We start from the raw sequence: 24,999 nt of genomic DNA on the forward strand, positions 1-24,999 counted from the left end.
CGTGGCCTCTGCTGGACCCGCTCGAGCAGGTCCATGTCCTTCTGATATTGGGGGCCCAGAGCTGGACACAGCACTGCAGGGGGGTCTCACAAGAGTGGAGTGGAAGGGGAGAATCACCTCCCTTGACCTGCTGGCCACACTTCTCTTGATGCAGCCCAGGACACTTAATTGTGAGTTGGTTGCTGTAACAGCACATTAACTTCCAATTAAGAACACAAATGAAATGCGCAGATAAATGAATCCTTTTCCCAAATCCTAACACAGAGCCTCACCTCTAGCAATGGCTGATACAAGGCAGGTAAAGTGGATATTAAAATATGATTCCACAGGATATATGGAAGAGAGAATCCTATGTGCTGTTTTTCCATCTTCAGTTGTACTAATCCTTTTGTATTAAAAGCCCAAACGTGAATTTTAATGTAAGTCTTTATGAAACTGAAATTAGAGTTCAAATTCTCTGTGATACCTTTCAGGAGTTATAACAATAAACGAGAGCAGCTCAACCTTGTAGAACATCTATTAAAGTGGAACATGACTTCTTGAGGGTGACAGAAGTGCAACTAAAACTGGTCTTATCTGGAGCTGCGTATCACATTCCCTCATTAAGTCTTAGAAATAGAGAGCTAAAACACATAGGAAACGCTTGTGGACTTAAAAAAGTAAATCCATCAAATTTTGTTCAAAGAAGTCCTTCACACCTTTCTTGCCCCATGGTCCATTCATAAGAGATTCTTCTATGGTCCATTTGTGCTACCACACTTGTAGCACATTTGTTTTCCTGGTTTGGTTATCAACAGCATCACAGTATTTTGTATTCTGCCTTCTTATTTCTTGATTTATATTAGGATTAAAGTAGACATTGATAAGGTTGTAACTGAAAAAGGTGCTATAAAAGTGCATCAGTAAGAGTGTGGTTTGCTGATATCACTTGCTGTATCTTCAAATATAGAAAAATTTACTGAAAATTAATGCCTCAAGAAAAAATTCCCACATATATCACACATAAATAAGCATGAAAACTCTGCAGGATCAAATTAATAGCTAATTAATCCTATGAATAAGTTATCCAGACATCAAACTTTGCAGTTTTAATGTTGTAACTAACACATCAGAAAATACATCCTTATGTGCATCTCATGCAGAAACATCTGCTCTATAAATACCCAACACTCTTGGGCTTCTGCTAGTCCTCCCTCTTCGGGTAATGAGATTCCGACAGCCCATGGGATTTATCTAACATGGAACAACAAAACCCATTAACTATAACCCAGACCTACTGGAGAGCTCAGCTCACGTTCTTCTCCACAGAAGCCTAGGCAACACAGATCTCAAAGGCAAAACCCAGCGAGATCAGCACCTGCTTCACAGAGTCTGCTCTTTCTGCTGCTCCAACACAGCAAAAGGCAGGGAATATCTCCCAATTCCCACTGGAATACTTGCATTTCAGATACATCCGCAAGTATGCCAAACATCCCTAAGTACTAAGCAAAGGTGGGCACAGTGAAAATGAAGATGGTATGCCTTGAGTAAGTCCTCATCTGGCAATCCCAGGCGAAGTGCTATCAGGGTTGGTTTCTATGATCCAGAGCAACCTTCAACATCTCCTGCAACCCAGGAAAATGCCAGGTTGCATTTCTGCCTTGAGGTGTTAAGGCTCTATACTTATCTACCTCCTTGAAAAATATCACCTGGTAGTCATCAGTCAAATTCACATCTTGGCTCTTCAGGAGGGGATGTATCGTGGAAACAGAAGTGATTACATGGACAAGAGAGCTAGTATTTGTCATTAAAAAGGACAGAGACGGCAATGGAATAGCCAACCCGATATTACAGTCCACTGACTGGCATCAGGAAAAATCTTTCACGTCTGCACTAGAATTGTTCTTGATGCATCTTTCAGATCTATTGCACGTTATGGAATGAAAGACGTAACTAAATCATGTTCCAAAGGAAACTTTCAAAGCAAAGTTTCTAAACAGCCTTCTTTCAAGAGTGATAAAAATCAACAAATAGCCAACACATTCCAGCAGACTTTAACAGAGGATTTGTAGTCATCTTAACACAGGGCGATGCTCCACAGAAAGAATGCAAAGCCTCGCCCAGGGCAGAAACTTCCTCAAACTCATGTAACAGACAGATATGCAACATACTGTATCCAGACTTGGATAGAGAGTTTTGCTTTTCACTGAACTTTTCTACACATTAGACAAGCTTCGTTTTGTATCAGAAGAAAACAAATTCTTCAGTGGATGGAGTGTTTGGTACAAGACACCGAACAGAAAACGAAGCCAAAAGCCTAGCTGAGGTGCTTGTTAACTGTGTTACTTAGGAGCTAGGTTGCCATGCAACAACTGGAATGGCCCAAAGATTTTGGAATTAAACACATTATCTCAGCAACTTGCTTGCTGGGACAGTTTAATATCAAGAACCTCAACACATGAAGTCAGAGATACTTTTAAAGTTTGAACAACTTGAAACAGGAACTCTGCAGGGCTTTTGAGGCACTGATGATTGCCAAAATCCTGTTATAAATGAAAATAAAGTTGACTGCCTGTTCAAATGGGTGGGAATGGGGAGGAGGAAGGACCTGAACTACTTTTACACAAAACCATGACAAATGATACCTGCCATTCATCTCTGGTGTTCTGTATAGTCTGCTTCCCTTGCCTTGTCTCTTCATCCCCAAAGTAGCTTCTGCTGCTTTCCCTGACTTTCCCAGCTTTTAAATACTTTTCCAGGAGTCCATTAGATGAAAAATGTATTTTAAAAAGAACAATAATATCTTTCTCACATCACACTGCAAAGGGTAATAGAAAGCTTCACAGTATGCTTACCATAAATATATACAACATGCTCAAAAGAGTAATTCTAGGAGCAAGACATGGAATTACTGTCTATGTTACTCGAAGTACATAGGAAGGAAACCAACTGTATGACTGATTTTATGTAAAACAGTAAAGCACAAATTTAATTCCAGAGATTTTAAATCCCCAGCCTTTAGCTGGAAAAAGCTCAAATTCTTGGAGTCCAGACTGTAGACAGGACTACTGAAAGAGGATTTGTAAGGATGTTCAAATATATGCTTTCCCTGGGAAAACAAAACAGAGGAGCACTTGGTAAATGTTAAATAAAAGCAAATACCTACCCGCATAGAAACACATCAGGCTAGGAATCTACTCTGTTGGTATTAAAGACTTCAGAAAATGGCGGGGAATGTGCTGAGAAATCTGTTCATGCTTTAGATAAGGTTATCATTATCACCAAATAATCTTCTTAATAATATGCAAGTCTGAATGTAACATTTACATCTGCAGAGCAGAGTTGGTATTCATCACCTCTAAGACAGGTGAGCTGTTACTACTATCTGTGCCACACACCAAAATTACCCTCAAGAGAAAAGATTTAAAAGTAATTAAATTCATGGCACTTAATTTGCACTATTTCAATGCAAATCATGTAGAAATGCCCCTACTGTGCTCTCCCTAACAGCCTGAAAGATAGAGTGGAGACATGGAAAGCTTCTGTTTTGAGGTTGTTTTTTTAATGAAAAGAAGAAACTTGAAAATGCAAGCATCAAAGAGACACATTTTTTCTCTGAACATTAAAACCAGTATTTCCAAGACCACTGCTGTGTCTGCCACCTGGCTGGAAAGGGCCATCAGTTGCTATCCTACAGTGCTGCAGATGAAGCTGAAAGCCAGAGGTCAGAGTATTACTCAACACTTACCATCTCACTTCAATTCAGCAGGTGTAAAAAGCATTTTGTTTAGAGACCCAGTTGGGGACAAAGACAACAGGTTGGGGACTTTGTTTTTTATATAAATACAAAGCTGAACTGGAAATTTTTGAGATATCCTCCTAGTAACATTTCCACCTTTCTCTGGAAGAAGCATGGACAAGAGCTGAAGCTGAGACAGTGATGGGCTCTTTTCAACAGCCTCTTTGTGCACACTGCAGGGTCTCAGATTGCCCAAATGAATCCTGCTTTTTACTATTGTAAACAACCTTCTAATAGCTATTTTTGTATCGTCAAGCTAAAAAATAACATTAGCTCCTATACAGTCTGTCTCAGCACTGTTGAAGTAGATAAGGATACCTGTGGTCACTACAAGTCAGGGCATTACAAATGACTGGGGTTTCCTGGTAGGTTGAACGAGCAGCACTTCACAAGGGGGCTGAGTTACAGCAGTGCTGTGGCAGAGCTGACAGGCAGTACATACACCTTGCTAGACCTTGACTAACACCATCACTGAGGCTTCACTGTTCAGACACCGAATTTTATATATTTCAGCTGATAAAAAACTACAAGGTTCTCACATGTCTAATTTAAATACATTAGTTGTTCTATCCATCTACTGACAGTCAGAACCCTTGCTATAAAAACACGCTTCCGCACCCACACTTTGCTTCACTATTAAGAAATTTTTATTTGGATGTCAGCCAAAGGAGATTGATAAATAATAGTTGCAGCAAATGTACTCTATTTCCAAGCGTATTTCTAGGTACTGTATGTCCCAAAGGAGGAATACACAGCATTTTAAAATCATTCCATTATTTCATGCAGAAAAAGAATGAATTCCATACTTCAGTTCACATGAAATACCAAAAAGTTTAATTGGTATTAAGTTCATTGTTCCGAAAATAGGAGAGAAAAAGAAAGAAACTGCCTGTAACACAAAGATAGCCTGATCCAGGCAGCACTGGTCAAAGAGCCCTGTACAACACAATGGAGTTTGGGAGCAGACAGCTGAATTGGAAATTAAGCAGAGAATATGGTAAAGAAAATAGTAAGAAGCCGAAGTCCAAATGAACTGAACAGAAAGACAGGGGAGCTCTACTGATGGTGGTGTTAGGTAGGGAACAGCTGTTCAACTGAGAAAAGGTCTATCAGATCTGGGCAGGAGATCCCACTGGAGATTTCTGCTCCACTTGAGCATCCACTTACCAGCTAGACCCAGGAAAGAAGCAGCAGAGCAGCCCCGGCTGCCTTGCATATAAAACCCTTCCAGCTGTCCCTATAAAGGGATTGGTTTTGTTTAGTTGTTCAAATGCTCCAAAGAGGACATACCAAAAGTCACCCCTGAAAAAGGACTTCACAAGCTTAGTCTGTGCTCCAGTGATACTGGCATAGAGCAAGAGATCTACAAAGCATGCTGTTACGTCTGATACTCATGTTTGCACTGTCTGTAAGAGCTCCCTGCAATAAGAACTACAGTTTAACAATGTACAGATGTGAAATCCATCCTTTGTTATTTGTGTCTTTCTATATTCAAAACATCATATAATGTCTTTTCAGTAAAATGCTGACTGGTTACCTCCTGCATGACCTACTTGGAGGGCCTTAGCTTGCTCTCCTGTAATGCAAAACGATGCAGAAACACACTACACAAGAATTCCATGATGCCCAGCAGCTACTTAGCTTCCAAAATTATTCCAGTCTGTGCTTAGAGGAAAGGCTAAGGGGCTCTGTTTGCTTTATCACACATGCTTGTTGCAATGTGAAAAGGATCTCAAAAATACAATAATGAAGTGGTATTTGTCTAATAAAGGATCATGGCTCACATGCTTCCCAAAGCAAACTATGTCCATTACAGTGACAGCAGCGAGCTTTGTTTTAGTCTTGCTCTTATTCCCACCACAGTGACAGACGTTTTTGTAGATTCCCTTCACTGACAGCCAAGGGAGAAGGGACCTAGATTCATTCCTAAGTAATGACAGAAGGCAGTAAGCAAGTGCACAACTTTAAATTTATACTTCAGATTTGATTGTAAAGCATTAAGGTTGCATGTAACTAGGTTATGTCTCTGCTGCTAAAATCTATGCATAATTTATATATATTACAAGCTAAACATCAGGAACTGTCAGGAGGAACCCTAACAGCTCCTTACTAGCACGAATTAAACGCTCTGCTCATCATATAAGCCCCAGGACAGCCATATGCTGTGATCCTGCACAGTATCAGTAAGCTAATTAAGAAACTGCCTTCACTCACTCCTCTCTATTGTGTGGGTTTTTAATTTGAGTTGGTTTTTTTCCAGTCTGGGTTGGGCAGATAAGCTTCTCCCTTTTCCGTGCTGCTTGCTGCCTCCAAAGTAAAGATTCACAGACAAATTTCTGTTCAGTTTTTATCTCTTTCTAAAACTATTCCTTCACCAAAAGTCCAGTTCAAAAGTACCTGCTGCACAACTAAACAATGACAGTTATCATTAGCTCCAGGTTCTGGAGCAGCAATCTCCCAAAAGCTGTACCCAGTATGAAGAAATACAAGTGCACCAGCCTCCAAGCATGATGGGCGGGTGGACAGAGACATGGCAGCATCTGCCCTCATCTGCTCTGGCGGGGACAGGGAAGTGCTAAGCTTTGTAAGAAGTCCTGTCCAGGACTCCTTGGTTCAACAACTGTCCTACAAAAGCATACAAAAGGACTACTTGAACTATGATAGAGGAGCACACTGATTAAGAGGAAAAGTCAACCGAATGACTTTGACAAAGAGTCCTCTTTGGGGGGTGGTGGTGGTGGGGAAACGTAGCTGCTGCAAGGAGGGCTCTGTATTAATGCTAGACTTGTAAAGCTCAACTACTAATTTGCTGCTGATAAAAAAGAGAAAATAAAAGCTGGCACCTGAAAACTCAGATTTATGTATCTTCTCTGTCCTGCCATGCTTCAATAAGCAAAGTTCCCCTGACACCAAGGGCAGCTTGGCTGGCAGCACTGTAGCAGCATCACCTGAGCTTCACCTCCTGTGCCCTGCTCTTCACTAGACAGTGCTTCTAGGTCAAAGATTAGCACTTCAGTGCCTTCTTTCTTCATTCAGTTGGAGATGAAGGCTGCCTCAAGTATATGAGAGTGTAGGTAGGACAAATATTACTTGACTGTCACCACATACTATTATCATGCCTGCAGGATTTAAAGATGGATAGAGCTTAAAGGTAATTCACTTTGAAAGCTCCAATTCCCAAGCACTTTTCTTCAGAGAAAAGCCATACATTAATCATTAATAAGAAAGGAGGGCATAAGCACCTGGCTTTGACAGCCTTTCCTCCTTTCTTTCTTTAAATTCAGCATGCAGAAATGGGAAGAAAAAATGGACCCACCAGTATCACCAAGACACTCACACAGTCATTGCCAGGGTGCAAAAGAGAGACAACCTTTCTGCCAAAACAAGACCACAGATGCTGTTTAATAAACCTTCCTTACCTCCACATGCCTCACAGACACACACACTCCTGCTACAACCAGTGCATGCTGTAGGCGTTTGCAGGCATATGTATATTCACAAGTACATGAAGACATTAGGACTCAAGGAATGAGTCCATTACCATTAAGCAGTGTTACGTATGACTGAAGCACTGTTAAGTTCCATCTGCAGGACATGATGTACATGCATGTACCTTAATGCTCTCTGTCCTTCAGAAAAAGGCTTAAAACATTCTCATACAAAAACTCTATTTGGCACATCCAAAGTATTAATGATTTACCATCAAGCTCCTGCAGTCTTCTTTCCTCTGAAGTACACAGAAGTAACAGGAGCCTGCAGATACTTACACATAATTTCTCATCCTGCTGGAGTAGGTTTTTGGCTCTAAATCTACTGAATCTTTATCTCATGTCTTCAAACACTGTATCTCACACTTACTATAACTCTCAGGTTTTGATTCCATGGGACCAAACTCTTTAATTTATACCTACAGGAGGTGCTTATTCCCAGTTGTCTCTAGGATCAACCACTTCAAAATCCTTGAACTACTGGTATTTACCAATTTCAGGGGAAGGTAAGGACAGAGGTGCCAATCCCATGTTAAAGACAGGAAAGTGAAGATCAGTGACTGAAGTCCAGATCCACTCAAGCACTTAAGGCCCAAATCTCACCAAAACCAGAAGGTGATAAGGCTATTAAAAATTAGACCACAAAAAAATTTATGCCATTAATCTTGCCTGTAATTATGTCAGAATAGTAGCGGAACAGCAATTAGGTCCATACTTCTCAAGTCTCTTGTTACAGCTTTAGCCACCAGGCTGTCCCTTCTCTTCTCAGGAGCTGATGTTGGACAAGCTGTTAATGTGCAATTTTGATCTGAAGAATGCATGTTTTTAGTGGAAGTCAAGTGAATGCAGTTTGTTTGTGTTCATACACCCACGGCCAGGTCTTTGAACCCTGAGGCTATTTGTGAATGTGGATTTCTGTGTACTTGGAGAATTGACAAGAAATGCTGCAACTACAGATGGTACCCTGGAAAAAGGAGCACTTTGCATCTGTTTGCTATGCAAATTAATTCATTTAACATTTGTTGACAGCAGGTCAGTTTAGCACAGGAATCAGGCTAGAAAGTTGGCAGTTTAGGAAGTAAGTTCTACTCCGTTCTCTTAGAAGTGAAAAAATCCAAGTGAGAATTAAAAGTAATTAGGCAAAAACCAGCAATTAAGCCCAGAATGCATTTCATTTTTAAACCATTAAAATCCTTGCTGCTTCCAGAGAACTAGGAATCATGGTGGATATCTACACAGAAACCAAAAGAAGATAGGTGACTGCAGCAGCACTCTCTGACCTACAGATGTGACTTCCCCTCTAAAGCAGAGAAGCACCTTAGGAAAAACCTGGAGACACAGCGAAGGTCTCTGGCACTGCCTGGGTGCATGTGAGCTAGCCTTAGCTCCATCAGTCCTGCAAGCAGTTCCACTTGTACTCTTCTCCTACAGCACCTTAATGTCTGGGTCAAAGTTATAGGAAGGATCACGAAATGGCCTTGTTAAGATGCACCAAATCATTATGTTATTTAAACTGGAGAAAAGCACAATTTAAAAATGAATGCTTGTGGATTGCAAATCCCAGTAGGGATTTAGGGGTTTAAAGAAGGAAAAAAAAAAGACAGTAACTAGAAGAGACATTCCCCACATACCTAAAAGAATAAAATACAATGCAAAGACATGAAACTTGTACTCCAAATGAAATAAAGGAACATCTGTGCATATTTAATGATTCTCCTAGATAATGTTTTCTTTACTTCTTCCCCAGTCCTACTTCTCCATAACCAAAAATTCACTTAATTTCAATAAATCAATCTTTGCTTTTTTTACTGTTCCTTTTCAGATTTCCCCCATACCTATATTTCTCTCAACAGGTTCAACAGAATATAATACCACCTTTATTTTATAAAATTACACCCCAGGTAGGATCTATCACAAGGCTCATGACCATTTCAAGTAGTAAAATTATTACAGATATTGCAGATGCATTCATCATATTGGGTCTGCCCCTAAATCAAAACACAGCAATGTAAGAGGAAACACCTTTTTCCTGATCTCAGGAGAAGAATGGAGACAAAATTATCATCACCTGCACTAGTTTCTGAAAGCTTCAGTGTTTCTTGGTAAAGATTACAGAAAAAACATGCAATAAATTTCGTTATCAGATCATAGTTTGCAAATTTGCTGTGCTGCCGAGTCTTCATTTTGCAAAGGGAAATACAGGATTCCCAAAACATTTGTCTGATGAGAGTTTTTGGCAAGTCAAGTACAGAGTGGGATGGCACACAGAACCCACTCGTCATGTTCCAGATGATATCAGGGTTCAGAAGATCCCTACAACAGCCACAGTCATGGGAGAAGGACTTGACTTTAAAAGGAGCTCTTAAAATAAACAGTGGTCTCCAAAGTCAATATAAACCTTAATCAGTTGCCTTTTCTTCCTTTGATTCTTACTGGCTATCTATACACTGTCAGTTAGCTATGGTAGTTTGGTATGGGCATCACCAATAACACAGGTAATCCCAGAGTTATTTAATTTATGGCAAAAGAGATAGCCTTCGAATGGCTTTCTTGATGATAACAAATTTTGCAGTTTCTCTGATTTCCAGCTTGTAGATGACCAGGTCCAGCGTTACTCAGTATCATGCACAGGACTTTCTCAAACAGCAGCTCAGACAGATCCATTCCTGAGCACAAGTCCCTTGACCATACAGACTAAAATCAACATCAAGCATCACAGATGGATTTTTATTACTTCAGAAAGTGGGTAGAAATCAGGGCTATAACAAAGTCAGTAAGCTACCTTAGCTTTGGGTAAGGGACAAAAGAGTGCATGGATCATGCCTCTTATGTTGTAAAATTAATTCCCAAGTAAAGCAACTCTGGTGCAGGTACAGATGTCTGCTAAGATATTGGCCCCAATTACTGACCCCTCCGCTAAAGCATCCTTCCATCCCACGTATACCTGTACCACTATGCTATCTGTGCTGCTAATACCAGACGTTAATCCACCCTTAGGCACATGCAGGACAAGTTGACTATGCAGGATACAATTCACCCTGCCCTACTCAGACCTGGACATACACCAGCACCTGAACTCCCAAAGCAAGGAGGGAGGGAGACTTACAAATTACATGGGGGAAAAAAGGTATTGTTCACAAGATAGGACTGGAAAGGAAAATGGCATGGATCAGGATTTGAAGAGGTAAAGGCAAGTAAGTGTTGGGTGGTGTTTTGTTTCTTTTTTAAATTACTTGGTTTCAATTATTTTGAAATGAGTGTTTCCAAGGCTCCACATTATCAAAGGAGAAACCTAGATTAAGAACAAAGTAAAGATGAGAAAGCAGTGTAAAAAAAAAAAAAAAAAAGGAAACAATTAACTGGCAGTTCACGCTGCAAATTGCTGAGTTTGAAATAAACTAGCCCACATCTGCTGATAAACTTCATTAACTGAAAAAATGATACTGAAATGAATGCCATCCTGCATGCATAATGCCTGTCTTCTGCTTAGATATCTAAACTGCAAGGACGTCTGAAACCTCAGAAGTTCAAAGATTCTGTCAGGTTTTTTGGAAGACAACACAGCACACACCTGAGGCTCACTTCCAATGGGGACTAAGGAGGTTGGCACACCATCAAGAGGACTAACCTCCCAATTAAATATCAAATTGGTAAACAGTTTGTAGTCTGCAATAAGCTCCATTCATGGAAAATTTAATTTCTAGGACCAGCTACTGTGTCAACAAGAGAAGACTAGGCAAAGGGGTTTTTAAACACTGGCGTCTGTCAGACAGATGGCTGCAACTACTTATTCTCTGCTGGTGTTAACTATCTTATCTTGCTGATGCTTTTAAGGATGAGCTGCAGAGGATTTCAACATACAATGCAAAATTATTTCCAACAGTAGTAATGATAATTACTTTTGATATGCCCATTTTTATCCCTAGATCTCGAAGCGCTCTACAAAAGGTATGTGATATCACCAACATTGTAACAAGAAGTACGATCAGCTGAAAGACAACTCATATTTCACCTACTCCTGCCTCTGTCTCTTGTTCTGGACTCACTTTATCTCACCACAAGAAGGAGACAGCAAGACAGTTCTCCCCCCTGCCTGTGCAAGATGTTGCTCTCTCCGTGGCACAACAGAGACATGGACAAACTACCTTTTCAGACTACCTTTCCCTGCTAACCTGCCATCGTGTCTCTGTTTACTTTAAGCAACTATTTTCAAGCATGAAATTATCCTGTCCCCCATCTGGCTGAAGCTTCAGATTTCCACAAGGAAGCACATGGTCCCACATGACTATGACAGCAGAGACTATAGATGAAAGAACTGAAATGCATTTGCCCGTTTCAACAACGGAAGCAGTCACCATTCACTGGGTGCTGAGGTGCATCAGGACCACTTTTAATTACTGAAGTTCAAATTTTCTAACTAACATATCTCAGTACTACTATGCTACACACCCCTCTTCACTAGCCTTAAGAATACAATGTCCAAATTGGCACAAGGATTTGCATATCCTCTAAAACCAGTACCTTTAAAATAATAATAAAAAAAATATCCAAACAAACAAAAAATACCCCAAAGCTATGCTGGAATGTAGAAGTTCAAGTGGATCCACATACTAATAAAAATTTATGATGCGGATTAGGTTAGTCTACTAATGATCAATTTATTGTCTACACTTACTGGAGAATCTCATATTCATTCAGATAATCCTTTTATCCCCCATCATGACTAATTTTCTCTTTCAGAACACCATTAGAAAATGAGACACTAGTAAGTAAAAACCTATGATGTCTGGAACCTACTTAAAGGACCTTAGTTTCCAGAGGGACTGCAAATAATTTCAGTAATGGGCCCTTTCAGAACACTTTTCATTACCTTCTTCATTTGTGAAGTTACTCAGGGGAATAGTTATTGCAATTTAGAGACCACACGTCCAAGAAACAGAAATGAACCAACTTCTGAAGATGCATTAATCAGTATAAATCTGACAAGAAGTATACTTCAGAGCAACAGAAGGTATGATGCCAAATCTTTATTAGTTTTGTTCAAACTAATTGACTGCATAAAGCTGAAGAACCTAACAGGGCATCTCCGCTATTTTATCTCAAAGAAAAGCAAAATGAAAGACACTGTGTTTAGGAAACACTGGTTCTTCAGACTGCATTAGGATTCCTCCTGACCCCAGCTTCTAGCATCTACTGTCCCACTCTCAAGGTGCTCTCAGAAACACAAATACAATTTCTAACCAGAAAAGGCTCCTTTACAAGGAACATTAGAAATAGATTCCTAAATGGTCAGTAGTTCAGGTTCTTAACTAATTTCCCATAGATCTTTAGTCACTTTAGCTTAAAATAGGAGTGTATCCACAAAAGTGTTCATGGCTAAAACTGGATCCATGTTTTCAGGCTCAGCGCAATTCCATGAAACCAGTTCCTCAGCATTTGCAAAAAAATATCTTTTGATAGAAGGAGGCCTAAAAACAAGGAGGGAGTTGTTTGAAAACACACTTTTAAAATAAATAAAACCAGCACCATCAAGGGAAGCAGAGAAGGTACTCAAAATTTGTAGAAACAGCCCACTGATCACAGTACAACAGACAAATGAAAGTGGGATTCTCAGTATTTGCGGAACAGTTTGCATTGCAAAATGCATTTTTGGTACTCAGCTTGGCAGTTAACCTCACCTGGGTCACTCTCCATCGTATTATACACCGCCCTATATAGATCCACTCCCCCTAACCTGGATAAATGACCTACTCCTCACACTGACCCCACAGGACAGACCTGCATTGACAAGTCCTACAACAAAAAAGGCAGTGGCAGGCAAATATCCCCAAGCATTGCTATTGTGGCCACTGAAATGGGGCTATCTCTGCAAAAATGAAAGATATATGATACCTTATTACAAATCAAAGTAATTTTAACAAAATCTTAAACACAGGACATGGTGAACAATACTCCACAGTTCTGCCTCACCGTAAGCAACCAGAAGTGTTCTTGAAGACAGTTGTCCACTCAGCATCGCGAGGCTTAGAGTCCTCATTTGGCTCACTCTCCCAACCTGAATGGGGTATAATCACCTCATTGGTAAGCGTCTGCAGACCATGGTTGATGATGACCATCTTCAGGGGCTCATAGGAGGATAAGTTCCACAGGGTGCCTGCAGGAGAAACACTGATTACTAAATAACAAGAGAATAGTAACTATTTAAAAATCTCTAGATTAAATACAATCACTAGATTCACAGAGAATCGCTAGAAGGTTAAATCATAAAAAATAAAAAGGCAAAACCACTCGATGAGACACCAGACTAGCACACAGCTTAGCAAAAATTCCACGGTCACTGCAACAGAAACACTTCCAAAAGCATGGAAGCACTTTTATCAAGACATGGATATTGTTGAAGTCATCAAGTCCTACAAGACAGTACATAAATGTGATGTGCTACTGGACATTAGAAGGATTTTGCTGCTATATACAAATTTGGTTAAACTTTTCAGTCTAGCTATGCCTCAAAAAGTAAAAATTCATCCAGTGCAGCAGACGAGTATATTAAGTCTTAAAAACAGGGATGAATTTATGGAGGATCATTGATCTTATGCTTATCCTCTGCACAAGACAACATTTCATTCAAGACTCCTTTCTATTATTTACTTTCACGTTTTCCTGTCATAAGGAATATCTGTGTTCAAATCACCTGGTGCCACAAGCATATGATTCCTAAAAGAAGATGAGACCAGAATTCCTGTGTCTTTCCAATTTAACCTCAATTATGAGTCAAAGTAGAAGTTGTCAAACATCAAAACAACAATAACAGAGGAACAGCCTTACAATTGTAAAAATACGCAGTCTTAGATAAGCGATACAACTTCCCAGCAGATCTGTATCAGTGTCCTGACAGCTCATTAGGTTAGGATAAAACAGGACATTCACTCCAGAGATAATTTCTGCATAGGTCCAGCCTGAGAACTATCAGTAACAACACTTGCAGGGAGCCAGAGGCACACTTTTGATCTCCAAGGGAAAGAGTGAAGACTAGCAAAATTTCAGAGAGACCGAATGGAAACGCTAGATTCCCCAGAACACACAGGAAATCTTTCATAAGTGGAAACTATATTAACCCGAGGCTCTCTGTGTTTCCACAACTGTGAATTTGTGCATGTTACAGTGCAAAATGTAGCTACTCACCTCTTCGTATACGTCTAATGCAAAACACAAAAGAACAACAAAGGTGCAACTTTTTGTTTCTGTCCCTTGCAATCACTCCAAAGTTGTAAAATGGACAATTTTTAAACTTTAGAAATGACTGGATCTATTACTTTTGTCACATAGTGACACACATATGGGCTTGCTGGACCCTGTCAGTCAATGCAAAGCATGTAGTAGCAAGGGAGTCTGCTGCTGTGCGATGAGCCAGCGTCCCGGAGAACCGCCAGAGCCACCGCACCCACCTCCAAATGAGCGGCGGCAGCTATCTTGTGGGAACTCTCTTTCATGCTCAGGCTTTCACTGATACAACTTAGAAGCATCAAATGCCAAACGTCCTATTTTAATATCAGAGTATTATCCATATAGGGTCATGACAGGTACCAAGTCAGGACAGGAATTTTATCTCCATTTGAGTAGTGACTGGCACTTACACGATAACCTCAAGGCTGATGAGTAGCAGAGACTCAGAAGTCAAATGCTATGGTGTCTCCTATTCAAAGTGATCTTTACAAAATCCAGGCATCTGTTCAGACTTAAGAGACCATATTAATTAATAAAGAAACTCCAAGGCAGACAACAGAATGAACACCATAATGTTTCTTTCAGTCTTTTTCTGAAATCATACACAAATACTGCTTTTTTGGCCTATTGCCCTTATCATTCCTAGACAAAACAGTTATGCGATTTTTATAACCTGCTTTTTTTAGCTTTCAAACAAGGCTGTATAGGTGAAATATGAATTAATTTTCTCTTTGTACCCATTACAATAAATCACCCTTTGTCACTGCAGAACACCAAACAACAGACAATAAGAAAATAACCAAAACCAAGCAAAAAATGCTAACTGGCCCCATTTTGTTATGGAAGAAAGCCTTTACTTCTCATAACAAATTATCTCAAAAATACACATCATACAAGAAACAAACACATGTCAGTATTGTACGAAGACTATAAAAACTGACATATAAGCTACCCAATGAATTTTAAATACTTCACTAGACAGGACAGTCTCTCTTTAGCTATCGTACACCAATTTCTTAAGTGTATCAGACTCACTGGTATAAAAATAATTATTACAGTTAAATCCCTAAACACATTGCTGGTTCAGTACTTCAAAATCCAAATGCAAACCCCAGACATCCAGCACTGAACGAGATGGATATATCCCAGGAAGGTATACAGGTTAATCAACTCTGGAGCAAACCTAGATTCAGACTGAGAACAGTGAGTGCAGAATACCCTGCTTCTGGAGGGTTCTGCCAGGGTTCCCTCACAGGATCATAAATGGAGCGTTTGGTATGTGCAGTGTCAAAAAAACTATTAGGAAAAGATGGCATCAACTGAGTAATCTAGTACAGTATATGTAAGGATCCTGCATTTCTGTTCTTTTGAAACTGCAAAATATTGCAACTGAAAACAATGTGGAGATTTAAAATCATCTGTATGTGGAAAAGCTAAGTTTTAAAATCTGACAGCCCTTCAATTTTAAGAGCTCTTTCCTAAAATGCACATACTACTTTTGCATCTGAAATGAGATTCTGCCTTTTCCCCTTTCCTGGAGGAGTGACATAATGTGTTATCTGTATAGTTAAACTACAAAGGCAAATTTCTCTGCCTAAGAAGAATCAGACAGACATACAATTAAAAAGTCAAAAATACCTATACAATCTTCAAGAATTCTAATATTACAGGATTGTATGAAAGTTTTCCAGTGTTCAAATCTTCTAAGACTTCGAAACTTGTGTCTAGATTTCAATACCTTCAACCCCAATGTGTAAAATAAAATCATCACCTCAAAACTCCCTCTTCTGCTATATTTTCATTCATCAGCAGTTATTTCAAGAGGCTAAATGCAATGGGGATTCCATAATATTCTAACTGGATTGCAACACTGAGAACAGCACTAACCTGCCAATCTACCACATACAAGTCAGCTTCACTGATGCTAGTAACACCATCCAGGCCAGGAGAACTACCTGCCCCTACAAAAGGATCTTTTGTACCTCCTCATCCAGAATTTTTATTAAGAGGCTGACTGCAATTTATGCAATAAACCATTTGGGGCAAAGACATTTTGACTGTTGATCTCACTGAGTAGCTACCAGACAACGGGGACTGAAGTTAAACTGAATGCCTTTCCTCCATCCTCTCTGAAGAAAAAAACCCAACAGTTTACAAGCTTTTCAATTTCTCATCTGTCTCCCATCTCGCAAATGTTTCACAGAAAACACTATCAAAGTGTGAAGAAGAATAAAAGACAGTCTTACTATAAAAAAAAATAGCACAAACTCTTCAAATTATTCAAAAATGTCAAACCACTTAAATTTCTAATATTCTCCTTGACAGTTGCATGAGGAAAACCAAAAGAAACTCCCTGTTGAACAGCATTCAACAAAGGAGAATGTACAGCACTTAACAGAAAGGTAGCCCGAGACAAACAGGGATGAGGGAATCTTGTGGTTCCAAAGACACAGAAAAATCCGATGCAAGGTTGACTTCATTGGGAAAATATTCCACAAGAAAGGATACAAAAAATAAACAGTGACAATACATTTTTCTTATTCAAAGTTATGAAACAAAGAGGTCTAAATTCCAGCATCCTCTCAGCTCTTGATAAAACAAATTCCATGGAAAAGACACTGATAGTGACAGTCACAGAAACTTACTGAAAAAGTGAATAAATTCAGATCAGACTGCAGGTTTTCGCAGTGTAAGAGAAAATCTGAGTTAAAAAAAAAATCTAACTCAAATCACTGTAAATTTGACATCCATCTTTAAAAATCACTCCCTGTCTCTATTAGCATAACACACTAATGATCTAACAAGCTGGAAACACTGTTTTTAAAACTGTTTAATCAATTCAAATGAATAGCACTCAAGAGAAATCAAGTCACTAACACAGAAGCATAAGGGAAATGAAGTTACCTAAATTTCCCACGCACTTTCACTACAAGTATTCACCTTTTTGACCACAGATTGCACGAATACTAAGACTAGAGAAGATGAACGATTGCTTTTCAGAAGATGATCACAATCATGATCAGTCTTTATTTTATTCATAAATACTATTTGTAATATATATTTCTAACTACAACCATTACCTGTACTCTTTCAGCATGTTAAACAGAGACAATAGCTACAAGTTTTTATTGCAAAAGTACTGATTATTGTAAAAATGCATTAAAAAAATACTATAAGCTATAAACATAGCTATATGATTTATGTAATATTAAAAGTCATTAGGGACACAGCCATAATTTCCTAAATCTCTGACTCCTTGGAGCTGTGGAAAGATTTCTAAAGAAATTGTGGCAGAATACATACGTGCTAATATCTTCTAAAAGCCAAGGGAGATCTTTTCCTACTGTGCTCGCTTACATGCAAAAATCCAATGGCACCAAGAAATTAGAAGCAGCTGTTTAATTCTTTATCTATGGTCCATAACAAATCATTTACCATTTGGAAAAAAAAAAAAAAGTGCTCTGCATTATGTTCACCGAAGGACTTCCTGTTGCATGTTGGTCCTGTACACATTTGTCTGGCAGACTTGTTTCTATCATTCTAAGCCCTGAAGATTGAAGCTGTGCTTCTTCAAGTTAAGTAGTGGTCAAGTTGAGAACCTCAACATGAACTACTGTGTCACAGAATACACTATGAAAAGGGATCTCCTTCTGACAAGCCTTCTAAAAAAAAAAAAATAAAAATGGAAGGAGTAAGCTCATCTATAATCAGAAAGTTCAAGACAGCATGGTACTTCAAAGAGAAGTTAGTGTTTGATCAGCTGACAAGATTTTACCATACATAAATGCCCAGGTGTGAATTCTGTGCAGGCTGATCAATCTGCAAGTTTCTATTATAGTATTAGATCAAAATATTTCCTCTGCAGAGCAATTTGAAGGTCAATCATTTTTCAATTAAAACCAGTTTGGCAACATACAACATCAGGAAAATCACGTTCAGCACCACTTAAAATCAGTGCAATGTTGTTAAACAACAAAATTACTTTCAATGTTCTCACAAAGAACAAAATTATTCATTAAAGCTACCAACTTCTGATTGCTTTTCAAAGAATGTAATAGAATTTTGGTCTTGCATATCTGATGGGAACATTTCCTCCACAAAAAAACCCTTATCACTCAAGATAAAACTTCTGCAGCTTTCCCAATCAGAACAGATTTAATCCCTTATCAGCTTAATCCTCATTTCTCTCCATTTCTCAAGAAAATGATCCATTGAAAGTTCAGCAGTACAGTTCCAAGACTAGGAAGAGATGCAAGGAAGAATTTTGTGGAGTATTCCTCATCGCAGCTCTACTTGTGGTTTACTTACGGACACTCTAACAGTTAAATCAAGTTTTTCTCAGTGCAGTAGATGGGAGACATTTTGTAACTCCACACTTTTAAAAAGAAAGAAAAATGAGATCTGTGGTATTTTATGGATGTATCTTGAGTTTTGAGGTATTGTTATGTGCCTCACGTATCTGTTTTATCTTGAGGGGCATCATGTTTTAGTGCCATTTGCAGATGTATCAAGAACATCTGGTAAAACAGAGATGACATTAACAGAGAGGTTTTCAAATTCTGCTAAAACCAGTGCTTTCTGAAAGAAAAAAAGCTACAAACTTGCTTTGTCTAGCAGTAGAGTTGTATCAGTATACTCAGCCTGCTTCCAAAACCGCACATCAATACGTTTGTCTAACTTGCATTCTCCAAAAGATGTATTTTGGGAAGTAGTCAAGTGAATACACTTCTAACACATCAGGTCTCACTCATCCAGCACTGAGCACCATGCATACGATTCCCCCCTTATGCTGTCTTGCCACTGCATCTATCTCTTATGCATTTTTAATGTATTGGTGTGGCTTTCTTCCCACTCCATTAACCCACTGACCAGACCCAGCTGGCTGGCCTGATTCATACTGTCCTTTACAGCTGTGGCTGCTGCATCACATCACCAAGTAAATGAGAGGCCATGGAGCTGCACTAAAGCCAAGGACTGTCTCAATTTAGATGAGAATGACGCTCTTTTGCCTGCCAGCACCCTCTCCAGCCGCAAATAATGTGTCTTACTGTATGCTCCCATGTACCTCCTGTCCTGCAGGCAGGCAGTGTCCCACACCCTAAGAAACAAAACTTCAAGACTGGAAGTGCTCTTGAATTCAGACATCTGAACTATTTAAGTTTCTTTAAGTTACTTAAATCTCTTTGGAAAGCAAGATTATTTTATAATTCATCCACATCTGGGATGATCAGCTCATTATTACTAATCAGCTTTCAAAAAACAGCTAGTATTGAGTTAAAGAAATACTAAACCACAGAAAAGTCAAATGTGTCATAACCAAACTTGAATTTGCAGCCTGTTAAAAGAAATAAACAAACAAACCCTGTATGCTGTTGTCTCTTCTTCCCCTTTTTTTTCATTGCTGCAGAATTCCCCAGAGATTTCACTCCAGACAGAACAAAAAAACTTTCATAGCAAAGGTAGACTTTGGTTTATCACTAGGGAAAAGTACCCAGGGAGGAAGTCAAGATTTCTACCACGAGAACATCAGAATTGTGATGTGAATTTTTGAGGCTGCAAAACACAGTCCTTTTGTAGCAGCCCTGGCTGAAATGCTCCCTTTGCACTTCAAGTTGGCTCTTGTTTCTCTCTGCTGACTCTTGGAGCTCATTTTTCGAATGGACAATTCTACTTTATGAGCCGAGGCTTTGAACACTGCCTGCAAGTACACCAGCATCAGGCACAGAGCATTGCTGGAATACTCTTCTCTTCTATACTGATGCTTGAATATCTCACACCGGATCCGATGATATCATTTTAGAAGTGGAATGAAATTATTCCTGGTTAGGTGGAGATTAAATACACATCATCTGTTGCTGGACATCTGTTTAGGTTAATGCCCTCAGTATTCCTGGTGTTTCTGAGTAAGGGCAAATAAAGAGCTTTAAATACAAAAACCAAAGTGGAATAAAAACACTACATTTAATTAGCAGGAGCTACTGTCAAATAAAATGTATTTGAACTGTAAAACTAATTAATCAACTGGAAATCAAAGCAATCGCCATTTAGAGCGAAAGGGAAAACATCCAGTTTGTTTTTGCCATCTCAAAAGTGACTGATTACCACTCAGCATTATAATGATATTCCTTCAGAGTAAATTATAGACTGGCTTCTCCTTTCCTGATTCTAAAGAAATAAATTTATTCCTTCTCAGCACTCCAGAAATGAGTTTTGAGTAAACTAGAACAGTAGATAAACAGATATTCTTTATTTAAAAAAAAAAAACAATAAATTTAAGTCAGCCATCATACTAAATGAGTGCAACAAATGGAATATAAATACTACCTACAGAGTTTCCATGTTATGAGACAAAGCACAGACAGCAATCAAAGCACAACCAACACATGCTACTTAGAGGTTCTCTGACAAAACAGACAGCTCTCTCTACCAGCTCACTGGAAAAGGACTGGAAAAATATCCCTGCTAGTTTCTACACTGTATATTTACACTTAGTTTGCTACGTATCCTGTAATGGCTAGAGAAGAACAGTTGGAACACCCAAGGCCACTGTTCATCTCAGAGAATTATGATTACCAGTAAAAACTTGGGAGAGCTGCTATATTTTTTTGGAGGCAATTATGGAATTATGATGTTTACTTCTAATGGTTTAATCCATGTTTGCAATAGGGTCTGCCCTGAGAATCCAACACTGATGAGCTAGCTAAACAGTTTCAGCCCTGTACTCTTTTTTGCAGTCACAAAACTTCCTGAAAAATTCTGTTCCGGCACTGAAATTCATTGCAACTGCCCGGGTCTCCATTCAAACATCCCCTGCTGCTTCTAAGAAGAGAAAGGGAAATCCATTTCGCTCCTCATGAGTTATGGAAGACTGAAGAACAATATATTTCTCCTTAGTTTAAGAGCTAACATACTTTTCCACCCTCTTCCACTTAATGGCTGAACTTTGAAACTTGGCATATACTTTATTACTCTTTTTGGACGATGTCCAAGACTAAGTTCAAATAAAAAACAGGTTGAATAATGGAATTATAAGTGATTGAAAACTCCCTGCGAAGTGCGCACGAACGGAGTAACTTCAAAATGTAATTCTCCCTTTTCTGATTATTGCAACAAGAAACCAGAGCACCTTAAGAGCAGACTCTACGCTCCTTAACAGGTGAGTTTTCCAGCCCAGAAGTGCTGTAACTTTGTATACAGCCTGAGAGTCCCCAGCACTGGGGGCTGGAAGTGTTCCTGGGGAGACTGACTGTTCTATCAATATGAAGTAGTGGGGACACGGCAGCAGGATTGTTTTGCAAGAGATTAACAAGGAAAGTTTTAGATTAGCATATTGTACCTCATGATTGTAGCACGCTGAGGGCAAGTACACTACAAATTACCTGTCAATGAAGTTGCTATAACTCATTTAAGCTTCAGTAACTCAACCACATGCAGTTGCATGCTACATTCAAGAAGCATCATCCATCTCTCAGCAGCCACAGAAACCTGAGTGTGCTACATACACAGACGATCTCGATTTCCTCCTGGAGGGCATGTTTGCCTTAGGCTTTCTCACACCACAAACGTGGTGCACCTATAGAAACAGCTGCAGCCACTGATCTAAATTCTCCTTCAGTGCTCTAATCACCAGACACTTGTTCCTGAAGCTGAAAGGACTCCTCTAAAGAATAATTCATTAAAGAAACTACAGACACTGACCTGTAATTAGCTCTCTGACTTCCATATCATTTGTTTTTCGCAACAGTCTGATCAATGCAGGGATCCCATCACAGTTCTTTATAGCCACCTTGTTTTCATTATCCTTCCCATAGGAGATGTTTCTGAGAGCCCCACAGGCTTTACGATGGACCTCCGGCTTTGGGTGATCAAGTAGGCCCACCAAGATAGGTATCCCTTTAAGGTGCCTCACGTCCTTTTTGATTTTATCATTCTCGTAGCACAAGTGCTGCAAGTAGGCTGCGGCGTTAGACTTGACTGGATCAATAGGGTGGCTGAGCATGGCAATTACTTCAGGGAGGTCAGGGTCCCTCCACCTGGGGTCCTTACGAATGCTGTCAATAGAGGGGGAGCGCTTCCCCAGACGGTCAATACTAGCCATGCTTCCTCTCTCTGGCTGTGCCAGTGGTGCTGCGTAGCCACCATGAAGGTAAGGTATCCTTTCTTCAACCATCTCTGTCTCGATGGGGTCATCGTAGCCCCTGTAAGAAGCAACAGTCCCAAGAAAAAGAAAGGAGAAAAAAAAAAAAAGAAAAAAGCACATTTAAACACTCTGTACCTCTGAGTCAATATGGAGATTTCAGCTAACCTTCTAATATCACAACCATCATTAGGTGCAGTATATTTACAATTCCAAATAATTTATTTGTAGTAACTTGAAAATTAACCATAGCTGAGTACTCAGCAGCGATGGGACTATAGCACAGTATTTGGCTAGCAATGAAGCAATGACAGGAACTGCAAGTCATCAAACAGATTGCTTTCATTTTGGTCACTTAGCAAAACAATTATGATAGACCTAGATTACATTTAGTAGGAAACACTGAGCTTCATTAATGTGGCTACTTCTGCAACAAACCAAAACTCTAATTAAAGGCATTCAAGGCCTGGGCCTTTTCAGCAAGTCTGAGAAGTTCCACTACGTTTCCATGTTGATGCTCACAGAAGTATACTGAACTCATCAATCTACATAACGATGTCAGAGATGATGGAAAACCTAAATCCTGAATCCAAGCATGTAATAAAAGTCTATCTGGTACAGAATCTTTCAGAACACAGGTAAGAGGCTGATGGTCAAGAGACTTGGGTCAAACTTTTAACACCAGAGTCATCTGCTGGACATCCAAAAGAAGTCCAGTACTCTGAGCTTTCCTCTCTAGATCAGCAACTAACCTAGATGTAAGGCACTCTTAAGATCATTTACAGCATTAGAATGAATGGCATCTATCTCATTGTGCCATAATTCACTCTGTGTAACTAAAGTAAGGTCAGTCACAACCACTTAACACACCTATTTAGGTATTACTGTCCTAGTTCACACAAAGGGCAGTTATAATCAACACAGCTGAGTAACACAGTACATTCTCACACTACCAATGTCCACATTCTTTAAGAAAAAACAACAAACCCAGTATTTGACAAATACTTCTTTTTAACAACCATCTGCAACTACAATCTCTAATCTTCAGAACCCTCTTGCTCTGCCTCACTATCACTTCCTACAACTAGCTGCTAAAGACAGAACATTTCTGCAACAGATTTGTAAGAAAAGGCATTTACAACTCCAGAGTTTGTTCCTGAGATTCACTGATATACTTTATCCCTTATTCAAAACGATACCTTTCATCCTCCAGAACACGCACAGTTTGTGCAGGGGAGCTTCAGTGCATGTGCAGTGCACCCATCTGTGAGACAATACTTCAGTCCTCAGGAGAAGGACCAAAGGAAATCTGAAGCTTGCACACAGTGACCCACTGGTCACAAATTCTTCAATTTTATATGTGAATAAACCCACAGGGCAATAAGGTGACTTGCACTTAGCAGTTACAAACTCCCACAAATACTTTCAACTTTGTAAAGTTAGCCCAAAGACTAACCTGGCTGAGAACAAAGAAGAGCTGAGGAACCCATGGGGGAGCTGAATCAAAATTCCAATTAATCCCATTGTTTTAAACCTCAAGTCCAGAAGATTTTTCCTCTTTATCCTCCCCTCCCTCTAATACTCCTCTTAATAGGTGTTGACATAAACTGACTTCTTATATATTTAATTTTTTTAAAACAGCAGCAGCTTGTGGCCTTACTGCTTTTTCCTGGACAGATTAGCTACTATCTCCGTATTGTAGTTATCTCAGCCAAGCAAGTAGTTTTAATTGCTACAAATGATTCTTAAAAACTTTTAAGTACTGACTGATGTTACTGAACAATTTCTGATGTCATGCTGAAGGAAGTATAGACCATTAGAACTCAAAGAAAATTGAGCTTGCTGTTATCCTGAAAGGACTGTTAATTAAACTAGACTGGGGAGAAGAACAATCGGAGGTGGAGACTGAACTTAGTCTTGTACAATTAACGCTTTTAATGTTAAAAGCGCCTCTACTGACTTTGGGTTGCTTTAATTGCTGCTCTAAACCATAAACTGAATGAAAGGATAAAAATGGGCCAGTATCCAAACGTCAGAACGACTCTGAAGAAATCCTTTTATCGATGCAGTTATTTGTGTATGTATAATTCAGTACTTGCTCTACACAGTAATTTACAATGTCTGGACAGCTGTTGTATTTTCTGTTAGAGAACAAAGCTGTTTCCATCATTCCAAGAAGAAAGTAACAACATTGAAAAGATTTACTTTTGTGCAGATACACAGGGCAGTAGTAGCAAAACTCCTTAACTACTCGTCAAACAGAACACTGTGTTTACATATGCAAATTTGGGACAACCAGCATTAAAACTACAACAAAAACTCATTTCTCAAACTCATCCTCATTTAAATTCTTATTGACTGCATAAAAGAAA

At 39.3% G+C, this 24,999-nt stretch overlaps 1 protein-coding gene across 14 annotated transcripts in view; it reads right to left on the minus strand.

The window, feature by feature from the left end:
• Nucleotides 1-24,999, minus strand: part of ARVCF (ARVCF delta catenin family member) — a 291,281-nt gene that overhangs the window by 55,553 nt on the left and 210,729 nt on the right. For all 14 annotated transcript variants that reach the window (XM_074887416.1, XM_074887415.1, XM_074887413.1 and 11 more), the window contains 2 exons: nucleotides 22,189-22,688; nucleotides 13,237-13,420 (listed from right to left, as the gene is read on the minus strand). In XM_074887416.1, coding sequence (XP_074743517.1) covers nucleotides 13,237-13,420; nucleotides 22,189-22,688 — 684 coding nt within the window. The remainder of the gene's footprint in view (nucleotides 1-13,236; nucleotides 13,421-22,188; nucleotides 22,689-24,999) is intronic.

Source organism: Strix uralensis, chromosome 17, assembly GCF_047716275.1.
Source record: "Strix uralensis isolate ZFMK-TIS-50842 chromosome 17, bStrUra1, whole genome shotgun sequence".
In the NCBI taxonomy this organism is placed as follows: Eukaryota; Metazoa; Chordata; class Aves; order Strigiformes; family Strigidae; genus Strix; species Strix uralensis.